General features: G+C 45.9%; 1 protein-coding gene across 1 annotated transcript in view; it reads right to left on the reverse strand.

Annotated features, from left to right (window-relative positions):
• The window catches only part of PPP1R14C (protein phosphatase 1 regulatory inhibitor subunit 14C), a 93044-nt gene that overhangs the window by 29912 nt on the left and 50810 nt on the right, over positions 1-12322 (reverse strand). Inside the window, exons 2-3 of the mRNA XM_036906957.2 lie at positions 2188-2271; positions 721-753 (exon numbers count right to left, since the gene is read on the reverse strand). Coding sequence (XP_036762852.1) covers positions 721-753; positions 2188-2271 — 117 coding nt within the window. The remainder of the gene's footprint in view (positions 1-720; positions 754-2187; positions 2272-12322) is intronic.

The raw sequence follows: 12322 nt of genomic DNA on the forward strand, positions 1-12322 counted from the left end.
CTTCAAGAATCAGAAGTTATACCACCATTGCTTTGATGTTGCAGAAAACAGTTGATGAATCTTCTAATTTCCCTGATCTATCACAGGAACAAACTGAATGTACTTCTTTTACCAATATTTTCATAACTGATTAAACCCTTAATTTCTACATTGTTTGTGCTTTCAGTCATTAGAATATATATCCTTTAAATGCTCTGGTCTAATCAAACTAATATCCCTTTTGTTTTATACTAATATTTATATTTGGTCTAATCAAACTAATATCCCTTGTGTTTTACACTAATATTTATACACCAGATTAATATTCCAAACAAACCATAAATTCCTTCTTCCAACAGAGGCAATTCTTCTGAACAACAGAACTGGCTTTAAGCTTTCAAAAAATATATACCCATGAAAGAATGTATCCTCCACTTACAAACCTAAAGCTTTTACTAAAATGATTCCAAACCGTCTTACAATTACCTTTGAATTTGGCTTTTATATAAAAAAAGCAACATACCCAATCCCATTAATTTCAAGTCTTCCTAAACCAGACATGTTTAGGCATACAGATAAGGAAGTTAGCACTATTCACACAAATGCACATCACTTACGGATAATCATTGCTACTTAGTATGTAATCAAGCCCACTTACTGTAGTTTAGCTTTAAAAATAGACAAATTGATTTTAATAAAAACCAATTCAAACATGGCATTTAGGAAAAGTGGTTTGTTTACCTCTGTTGGTTTGTAGCAGTCTACAAGAGCTTCCTAGAATAAAACACACAGAAGGTAAGTTTGATTATTTTAAAATTCAGTATCACTTTAACAGTGAAATTAAAAATCATTTCATCTTTATAGTATTATTCTAAATGTGGTATATCAAGATATCATATTGACAATCTGGAATTACACTTTATTTCAGCATCTGTTGGTCATCTGAAGACAGAAAAAGTTGTATCCTTCCTATACCTTGCACTCCTAGAACACACACACACACACACACACACACACACACACACCTTGCACTCCTAGAACACACACACACACACACACACACACACACATACCTTTCCTTTAGGCTGCCAACTTGGTTAATGATAAACTGGATATACTTAAGGTAAGACAGCCTGTGAGAGATGGTGATAATCACACTGGTCATGGAGAACCAGCGGCCTGGCTGTGAGTCAGCCACAAGCTAGTCTATTACACCTCTGTACACTTCAGTGTCCTCACCTGGGAACCAAAGGAAGTGACCTGATAGTTTTTAAGTTCTCAATTCTAAGAAAACTTTTTAATGTCATATATTCTATAAAACTAGTGCTTGCTTCACTTTTTCTTTTTTAACCTTTAATGACTAGGATGTTATCATCTCCCAACTAAATATACCAACAGGAAATAATCATTAAACTGAGACTGTTCACCACTCAAGGGACTCTAGTATAATTATTAACCCATTAAACACATTGATACATTAAAATATGACCTTTAATTGCCTTTAGTGCTCATTTGCCATTGGTGATAACCAAGAGCCATTAACAGAAATTATAGCAATGAATATTATTAAAAATGGCAGGTCAAAAGTTAGTTGGTTTTAGGAGCTCCCAAATGCAAATTTTAAAATGATAGATTTGAACTTCCTGTGGTAAGGAAAATAAACATATTATTGCTTTGGACTAAGGAAATAGGAGACATCTCAACCTCCATTGTACTAGAATGCTAATCAGGCGAGCATACTCTAACAAAAGGTATTTTATTAAAAAGAACTATGTTGTAAATAATCTTATCTAGAAATTAATTTCATGAATGAAATAATCCACAACTGTGTGACCAGAGTCCTGGGCTAATTTAGATAATTCATTTCTAATTCAGCCCCTCTTCTCATATAACCATGAAACATCATTTCCTTCTTTAGCAAATGCACCTCTGGGAGAGAATCAGCTCTCCCAAGAAAATGAGGCCAGAGAAAGTCATAAGGTGCTTCAAGAACTGACTGCGGTTCACAACTGCTTTATCATCAAAGATGTGTAGTTCAGGAGGGTGAATATTTAACATCCTATTGCTTTCCCTCTCTGCAAACTGCCGCTGGCCACATACTGGTGCCAACACCACCACAGGGCACAATCAGCATATGCCAAGCTCTGGAGACCCAAGTGGATTCAAGCATCCATGGCTGGAAAGTTCTAGATTTTGAAAGCTGCTTACCCGTAATTTTAAAGCTCTCTCTTCTTCACTATCTGCATCAAGAAGATCATCAATGTCAATTTCTACATCTGGCATTTCTTCTTCCTGGAGGCAAATGTGATACCATTGTATTTAGTGAGAAACTACATTGTACCAAACCAATTAAGTTGAGTTAAATAACGAGATCATGATTAAGGGGGTTGACAGTTAAGCAGCGAATGGGAAGACTAGGAAGACTAGGAAAAGGAGAAAGGAGAGGAGGAGAAGGAAGGAAAATAGGAGAAAGAGAAAACAGAAGAAAAAGGAAGTAGAGGGAAGGGGAAGGAAGAAGAAGAAAGGGAAGAGACAGGGAGGGAGAGGGGAGAAAAGAAGATTCAAGAGTCACAAAGCAGCAAAAAGTAGTATTTTAAAAATGACCATTTTCTACTTTCTGGAAAAGAACTGCACTTACGTGTAGATAGCAGGGGGTTGGCAGTTTCCTACCCAACATCTTCCTTCTCCTGGTGACCACCTGATCTGTACCCGCACAGCCCTCCCTTCACGGTCCTGGGCCTGGGGACAACCTGATTCCACAGGTTTCCAAGGCTCTTCTTGGGTTATCATCGCTCTAATTCCAGCCTGTTACTGACTCCAGAGAGGGTACACGAGCCAACTGAGGCCAGTAGGGTCTCTGGAAAAAGCCACTTTCTCAACAGAAGCATCCCTGACCGAGAGCAGGCCGAGGAAGTTTATAGCCTGGAAATTGCTGCCTGCCATCGTGCAACTATGAAGAGGGGCGAATCTGACTCATGGTGGGTAGAGTTGGGAGAAATAAGAAAAGAGGGTTCTGGGTACCATCCCAGAGGCACTGAGCCAAACCACCTCGGAAGCCCGCCTACCCACAAGTAAAACCCTACCATTGTTTCAGCGAACAGGACTGGAGTTTAAAGTTGCTGTAACCAAAGACATCCAGTCCAGAACAGAGGACAAGAAAGTCCTGCTGGAATGTGACAAAAGATCTCATGAATTTGGAATCCTTACTTCTGACCTAGAGTGGATCTTGGATGCCTCTCACTTCTCCTTAGCCCACTCTTCCCCATGCCTCTGGGAATGTTGAAATAGGCTTGCATTTAGGAGAGTGCTGTAAGTTTGCAATTGCCCTTCCCATTAGGGGTCACCTGCACACCAACTCCTCCCAGCCACAGGGATGGCCAAGGAGCGTCCCCAGAAGCTGGAATGAAACCTGCATGGGAGACACCTGTGTGCTCACCTGGCTTGGCCGCTCTGTGTCAGCTGGTCACCTGGTCCAGGGGCATGGCTGATTTTCTGAGTATGTATCTCTCTTCTAGTAAAATGCATTTACTAAGTGATAGCACTCGACCAATATTTTTTTCCTGCTACAACACAAAAGTGGGGACCCATGTGTTTTGAGGAAAGTGAGGAATATGAAACAATAAGAAATATGTGTTGGTCTCTGCCTCCAGTTCCTGACACAGAGCTCTTAAAATCCTTGTAAATGAGGGTGCTAGGTGTTAGAATCTTTGGTTCTAACATACTTTGACCCCAGTTCCTGACACAGAAATCCTAAATCCTAAATCCCTGAGAATTTTCTGGGTGATAGGAGCATCCTTCGTTCTAATGAGGTGGCCTTAATGAGCTCCTGAATCGTGCTGGTCACTGGGAAGACCAGGCTATGATTAGGAGTTTAGAACTTCCCACTCCACCCCTCATCCCCCTGGAAGGGGAGAGGGGCTAGAAATGGAATCACTAAGCAATCAAGCCTATGTGATGAAGCTTCCACAAAAATCCCAATAGTAGGGGGTTCAGGAAACTTCCAGGTTGGTGAACACATCCACGTGCCAGAAGGTTGACACACCCAGACTCCACGGGACAGAAGCTCCTGCACTCCACGTCCTTCCAGACTCAACTCTATGTATCTCTTCTTCTGGGTATTCATCTGTACCCTTTACCATATCCTTTGTAATAAACCAGTAAACATAAATAAGTAGTTCCCTAAGTTCTATGAGTGGTTCTAGCAAATTATCAAACCCATGAAGGGGGACACATGAACCACAATTTATAGCCAGTTGGTCAGAGTACAAAGAACAACTTGGGACTTGTGATTAGTAGCTGAAGTAGGAGCAGTCTTGTGGGACTGAGGCCCTAACTTGTGGGATCTGACATTCACTCCAGGTAGAACTGAATTGAATTATAGGACCCCTAGCTGGTATCTAGGAGAATTGCTGAAGAGAAGTGCTAGGAATAAGACTAGAACATAATCACTCGGCTCCCAGGATGTCAGAAAAGCAGCAGGTGGGAGGCAGGTGGGAGTTTCTGTCTGGCTATGGTAATATTTGACAGTACCATACTGCCAGGCCCTGGAGACTCGATCTACAGGAGGCAGTGGACACAGCCTTCACTGCCCTCTGCTTAGAGGTGGCTGGGCCACTGTCCTTCACTAGACTCCATCCATGCCACACTTTCACCCAGTCAGTCTGTCTCTCAGACTGGTACAGAGCCACTGTTTCAAATGAGATGCCGTTCTTTGGGGCAGAGCAGGGATGTGGGTACAGATGCGGTCTCCATCAAAGCAGTGGATGCCAGGAGGATCCCAAGGTTTCAACCCATTGTCAGGTCACCAGGAAAGACACACCAGATATGCATGCTGCTTCCCTCCATCCATCGGTGCCAGCATCCCTGGCTGCCACCACTTGCCCTCTACCATGTGGCATCTTCTCCCTCCACACTGCCCATACCCAACTTCTTATTTGTGTGTATAGTTGACACATGGCTGAAAGGAAGATCGCAGGGAGGGGAGTCATCTGGGGGGCCATAAATAGATAGCCTACCACTTTCAAGGGTTTGCCAGACTTTCCATAGTGAAAGACCAGTGGGGACTGAAACACCAGCAAGGCAACTCACTAGACCCCAAAACCACCTGCGGCCCAGGACTACAGACTGCAGCTGGGAAGTCACGCTCAGGAGAAACCACTCCCAGAGCCTCCCTGGTGGTCAGGCCCCTGGAGCAGAGCCTGGTGGACACTGTGCTGTGTTCCCACAACTGCAGCTACATTTACTGCACAGCGTGGCTTTAATAACCATCATAAAAGACCAAACACCCACAGCCCTTTTCAACTCACTCTATTGAAGAAAAGCCAAGCAGAAGAGATAAACACGCGTTTCGATCTATGTAACAGTCTATACAGCTTCCCCAGAAAAGTTACATCACTACTCCCCGAAACAGTCACTTGGGTTCAGCATTTATACATGGTGCAGACACAGAGCATGTACTTATGTCACAGTATAATGAAATCAAGCAGAGGAAGCAAGACACAGAACCTGCTTGAGCAATCAAAGCTAAGGGGGGCTCAGCATCTGCTATTCTTAAAGGAAAAAGAATGAGTAAATAATGCCTCCTCGTAACAGCACGGCAATGGGTTTCCCTGCAAACATTATTTAGCGCTGATGCCCCGCCAGATTTGGTCAAATGGGCTTTTACTTGTGTAGCAACACAGAGTCCCACCCACGCAGGAGGCCTGGGTAATTAGGTATCCTCTCATTAGAACTGCACATGGCTCAGCACTGCATTTGACCCAGTTTCCCCAACCCTCAAGATCTGGGTTGTCCACATGTGGTATTTCAATTATAACTCACTAAAATGAAATACAATTAAGAAGTCAGTTCCTCAGTCACATCAGGCATATTTTAGTGTTCAACTGCCACATTCGGTGAATGGCTACTGCACTGAACAACACAGATATAGGACTTGTCGTTCCAAGGGACAGGACTGCCTTAGAGCCCACCTACCCTCTGGCCCAGATGTTGGAAAGCAAAGCCCCCTCACCTCTCAAAGGAGCTCAAGAGAAGTAAAGAAAACACCCAGCATTGCAAGGTCACTATTATTACCCAATGGCATGTGGCTGGGAAGCCTTAGGCTTGGCTTTCCAGGTGGGAAAGCTGATTCAAACTGAGTATGCACTGACTGAGCTATTGTAATAGTTCCGGGCATCGGCACTTTCCCCCAACCTACGATGGTTCCCATTACCCCCACCCATATCCGATACGGGCTGGAGAAGTCCAAGCTCAGGATGCGCACTAGTAACATGGGACAGGCCAAGTTTTGAAGGTCAGTGATGCTGAAGCCAAAACCCGGGTGAGGAGGACATAGAGACCTGGGCCATGGAGGGACATGTGGGAGATCCTGGGAAGCAAAGTCTGGCCCAGTATCAAGTATAGAAGTATAGACACCTGTGTTTATTTGGTGCTCAATATTTTTATTGAGGAGTGTGGACATACTCCAAATCCAATTGAAGTTCTCTTTTGCTCTTTCTTCTGTATATAGCAGTATCACTGAATAGATAATATCCCTTAACAAGGGAGTGGGTGCAGCCTACTCTGCTGTACTGGAGGCTAGTTGTGTTGGGGGATTTCCCTACATTAAACACAGATCCCCAAACAGGGGTGACAAGAAGTAAAACAATCACTGGGTTAAGTCACCAGCTAACATCACCCAACATTTAGTCAACACCCTTCCTGTTAGTGCCCACAGAACAAGGCCCTTGATTATTTCTATGAATCTTTCTGGCCATACGTCTGTTCAGGATCCACTATATGTAAGCCACTGTTTGTCAGACATTATGAAGGCCTGCCCTGGAGGAACTGTCAATCTAAACTCAGAACAAAATATATGATGGCACCAAAAGAGAGGGACAACCTCTTAAATACTTTGGTAAGGAGGAGAGGAAAACCTCCACCCAGGGCTTGCTGGAAGGACTTCACAAAGGAGGGATGTAAGCTAGCCTTGTGGAATGGCAGGACTTGGATAGGTTTAAAGGGGAGAGAGAGCACCTACACGAGGCAAAATGGTACATGGGAGGCAAAAATACAAGGTGTGCTCTAAGAATGGCGTGTAGAAAGATCCTTGACCTGGGAGTCAGACAGCTCTGTGCTGAAAACTTTAATATCTATGGAGGCCAGACAGGTAACAGAAATGAGAGCTGAGGCAGGCTAGTGGGCTATAAGGAGTAGTGGGGAGTGTGGCAAAATGGAGAAAACATGCCCCAAGGAAAGGCAGCAAATAACACTCCCATTCCCCCCTACTCTAACCTTTCAGGAACATATGCTCAGTGCCACCAGATTTTCCAAGTTTTTTAGGAAAAGTTGAAAATACAGATTTTTCATGTAAAAATATCCTGATTTTTTAAAGTTGATGAATAATTCCTTAAAATACTGTTGAGGACAAACAAAATCTATCCACCTGCAGGCTACCAGTTTCCCCTCATCTGGCAGAGACTGTGGCCACTGTGGGCTCCATCACAAGGGTGGGAAATGTCAGAAGGAGAGCCAGCCTGACTGCAGGGCCCTGGGCGAAAGGGAGGAGGCACGGAGGCTGCGCTCAGCCCCGTGTTACGTAACAGGGCATGAATGCGAGTTGCAGCAAGAACGAAAAGACTTTAAAACAGTGATTAACAGGGAGGGCAAAACAGATGGAACCTGGAGATGAACCGGATGGTGGATAGGGAAGAAGGAAAAAGTAAAGGGAGATCCAGGTTTTGAGCCCAGGAGGTTTTGGAAAAGATTCAATAATAGGGGCACCTGTTACCTGGAATCTGGAAGACATTTCACAAACCAAGCAGTTCAGTTAGGCCTCTCCAGTCCCCCACTCTGAGGCATAAGCAGAGGAGGGATCCCCACTTTGCCACCACAGAGGGACACACTGCAGTGCTGAGTGGCAGAGGCACAGCCCCGTGCAGGGCCTGTGACAGCTGGGAGCTCCCAACAGGCTCAGGCACCAGGATGCACCCGGTGGTGCAAACACACACCGCACTCGCTCCCCACGTCTCACACGCATGCACACTTCTAACTAGCCAGAAAATGTATACCAGGACCCTGTTAAGTGTGGTGTCAGCTTCTTAAAAAACACAAATGCTTGTCTCTTCCCAACCGTGAAGGGGGCAGGAAGGCTTAAGCTGAAACAGCTTGAAAATGGGTTATGGTTTTCAAGCTCTATGACAGTTTAACAGTTCCAGAAAGTGACAGCGGCTCACAGTTCTCCGCAGACTCCACCTCCACTGAAATACCACAGGACTTGACACTGCGCACACTGAGGCCGCGGAGGGAGAAATGAGGGGCAGTGGGAGGACAGGGCACGGGGAATGGCCTATCAGACAGCCAGCACTTCCAAGACCTCACCTTTCTAGGAGCCCACAGGGGGAACCAGCATAGGAAGAACCCAGAAAGAACAGGGGCAAGCCGAATCCCAGGGAGCACGCGAGTTCTCCATGAAAACGGTTACATTGCATGTTTCCATTTGAATGACAACCCAAAAAAATGTCTGTAACCAAGCATGTTTATTCTAAGAATCATCTGGATAACCATCCTATAACCAAGTCGGCTCTGTGTTTACACCTTGGCATCAAACAGAATTATATTAAGAGTCATGGGCTGATGAGGAAAAGGGCAAAGGGTAGATTTAACACTTCAGTGACTTATTCACACCACGTGAAGCCAGAAGACATCCCTCAAAGGACAATGAACTATGGTAACCTGGACCTAAGCCCTATCACAGAAGGAATGGCGTCAGCCATCACAGTAAATTCATGCTGTACATTTGAGTTCTGCTGGCTGGGTACTTAATGGTTAATTCATAATTTTGATTTGACTTTGTAATTGGAAGAACCATAAGTTTATAGTGGGTTTTAAGTGGTACATATTTAAATATTACAATATTAAGTATTTAATCAACCCTGGAATCTACAAGAAATCTTTTCCACTTAAAAAAAGAGTTCAGCATACCCTACAGCCCATCACTGTGGAATATGAGAACATGGGTGATGAAGGGGAGATTGGGGAAGCTTTCAGAAAGAAAGCAGGTCACACATAGAAGGTCAGAGAAGCGGTGTCATCAGGCTTCCTAAGGACAGTGCTGTGAGCTGGAAGCCACTGGGTGTAACCCCTGAGAGGCAACCATTTCCAACCTGGATGCCTTCATCTCCCCAAACTGCCAAAAAAAACCATGGGCACTTAAAGACACACTGGGTCTTATGTCTTAATATATTTTCCTCCCATTTCGGGAAGAAGTGCTCCAGGAAAACAAAAAGTAAACGAGTAAGTCATGTGTACTTGTGGATGATGAAGGCCAGAGGGCATATACTTAAATCAAGACTGAGGAGGGTGCCTGGGAAGCTGAGCACAAAAGGTAGAGGTGATATTTTAACATGGACACAGGGCCCAGCATATGGTGGGCAGACATCTACACCGAGGGCTGGGGCATTCAGAAGGGCTGGGGCAGGATGGCCTCAACCTCTAAAATGGGGTAAACCAGGGTAAGGTGTTCCAGTTTCAACACCCTCAGCAAGTGGGATGATCTCCTAGCACCAGTGTTTCCCCCCTACACACTTGTTTTAAAAGTTAAATAACCTCCAATGGCTGACGCTTACTCAGAGCCAAATGGCAAAATTCCCCAAACTCCTCCTTTAAAAAAAATCAAAACAGCCTGACTGAACTTGATCGTGTGGTAGAGTGAAGGGATGTTTTAAATAATATCAGCAGAGGCTGCTGTTCTTGCCACCCAGGAAAGCAGGTGCCCCAACACCCGGCAGCTAAGGTTCATTTCTGGAGTGTCAGGCATATGCAAATGGTGACTGCAGCAGAGAAGAGAAAAGCCACAAGAGATGTGCCCCCCCTTTCCTCCTGCTCAACACACTGGGATACAAATGAGCAATATTGACATTATTTTACAAACACCGTAGACTATGTTTTAACTTTCTGACAGTTAACTAGCTTTATTTGTTACCTTCACTATTATCATTGAATAAATTACTTGTGACACGTGCTCAGATCACAGCAGCCTGGTTAAAAACCGCTGCCCTAACAATCAGCAACGTAAAAAGACTACCAGCTCTTAGATATAAAGATTCACAGTGCCGATCATGTGAGGTTATTCTAGAGCTCAGGACATCAAATTCAGGTCTAAGGGCATCGGGCAAATCCACACAACATCCGTTTACCGAGCACTTACTACCTGCCAGCCACTTTCTAGATGACAGAGAGAAGTAATGAACAACTGACAAAAATACTTGCTCTCACGAGATTAAATCCTGATGGAGAAGACAGATGGTCAGCACCTAAGTACAACATATAGCATAGCAAACGGTGATCAGTTGTTTGGAGAAAAATAGGCAGAGGGGAGAGACAAGGATAGGAGGGCTGGAATTTTAAACAGGGTGTTCAGAGTGGTGAGAGAAATATCTGAATAAAAGACTTGAAGAAGGTGAAGGCAGGAGCCGTGTGGACATGTGGGGGAAGAGCATTTGGGGGAGATAGGAGGCCCAGGGGTGTCTGAGAAACTGTTACTATGGTGAGCTTGGAGTGGGGTCCCTGGAAAGATGCTGACTTGTCCCATAAGTGAGAGAAAAGCCCTTGGGGGGTTGAGCAGAGCAGTAGCATGATCTGATCTACCATTTTAAAAGGATCACCCTGGGCCATGGGAGGTGAGACATAAGCCAAGGCCCTTAGGCGGGGCGCAGAAATGACCTAGTGAGAGATGACGCTGGCTTAGACCAGGGTGACGGGAGCACAGTCTATATTCTGATCTTATCGGGTCACCACTAATCCACACCTCAACAAGCACACTGACCTACCCACAGCTGCACGGGGTAGTGAGGTTGGCTGGCTAGAGCACTCTGCAAGGTGCAGGATCTGAGTGCACACCTGTTAAACGGGAGCGGCAGGTGGGTGCCATGGTGGGTGTGAGCGGTGGGATGGGGGTGGGGCAGGATGGCAGCTGGGCGAGGGGGTGCCCAGGCAGGAAGTTGGGGAAGTGACCTGGTCGCTGACGAAGGGGAGGAGGAGTGCCAGGACAGCAGGGCACCAAGCTGACAGGGGCTCCCCAGCCTGAACCCCATTTCGCTTCCCACCCTCTGTGTGGGCTGTTGGTGCTCTGCAGAGCTCCTTGGGGATCACCAGCACCCCAGGCTGGTCTCCTCGCACCCCAGACCTCTGTCCTTCCTAAAGCCCGACATTTAGCAATTCGATTTAACAAATGAAATCTCTGGAGAGATAATCATTGCTCTCTAGACATGGTAAAAAAAAAAAAGGACTCAGAGCCAGGGCAGAGATGGTGGTGTGCACCCCAGCCTTGGTCTTCCTGACTCAGGAAGCCACGCCCTGCTGTGATAAAATCACCCCGGGGCGTCTGGGAACAGGCCACAAAATGGGAATCCAGCGACCCAGACCTCCACCTTCCTGCATCTGCCGCAGGCTGCTCCACTCCTCAGCACACGAGAGCCCTCGGTGCCCAGGGCTGGAGAGAGGCGGGTTCAGGTTCCAGTTGCATCTCTGCCGCTCGCAGCCCGTGTGAGCTGGGGTGCGGTAACTCACCCTCCTAGCCCTTCTCGCCCACGCCTGGAAAATGGGGACAAATCTAAAAAGCTGGCATGATGGCGCCTGAGCATGTGGTGCCGATCCAGCAAAGAGCTACATGACCTTAGAGGGCACTAAGCTGACAGGAACCCTGCGCCTCCTCTGTTGATTCCTCTTTTAGAGAATTCAATGTAAATATCTCTTCCAGGGAATCCTTCACTCCTGGTGCCTGAAAATTGCAAGTAAAGACCTAACACATCACCAATTCGTTCAAAACTAAAAGGATTAAAAGGGAAAAAAGAAAAGAAAATGTAAGCAAAAATCCCCAGATGCAGAGCTCTCTGGAAACAATAACACTTTGCTCTGCGTTTCTGCATATGAACACTAACCACGCTCAGCTGGCCGTTTAACAATGCCAAAGTGACAAGAAAATCAGGAGGCTGTTACCCTGATGAGGAATTTGAAAGTAAGTGACAGCTAATGCCTCTCATAAAGATGGTGAGAACACCCTTGTTGTCATGGCGAAACTGAGGACAGTGAGGATGTCCTAAAGGCTGTGACCAAGTGGACACATGACCCCAACCTCCCGCCCCCATGCTGATTTACTGCAGCAGCTCCCCCTAGACCCTCAGCTCTCTACAGCAGCACCCACGGCACGAGGAACACCACGTTCAGGCTCTCAAGCTGGTACTAAGACAGCTGGTGGACACAGGCAGCAGGATGTACATCACAAGAGAGGTCAGGAGGGACCAGGCAGCTCAAGAGCATGGATGAGGCAGCCCTGCAATAGCTCAGTTGGTACTGGGCGGCAGTC

The sequence above is a fragment of the Manis pentadactyla genome, chromosome 12, assembly GCF_030020395.1.
Source record: "Manis pentadactyla isolate mManPen7 chromosome 12, mManPen7.hap1, whole genome shotgun sequence".
NCBI classification, from domain to species: Eukaryota; Metazoa; Chordata; class Mammalia; order Pholidota; family Manidae; genus Manis; species Manis pentadactyla.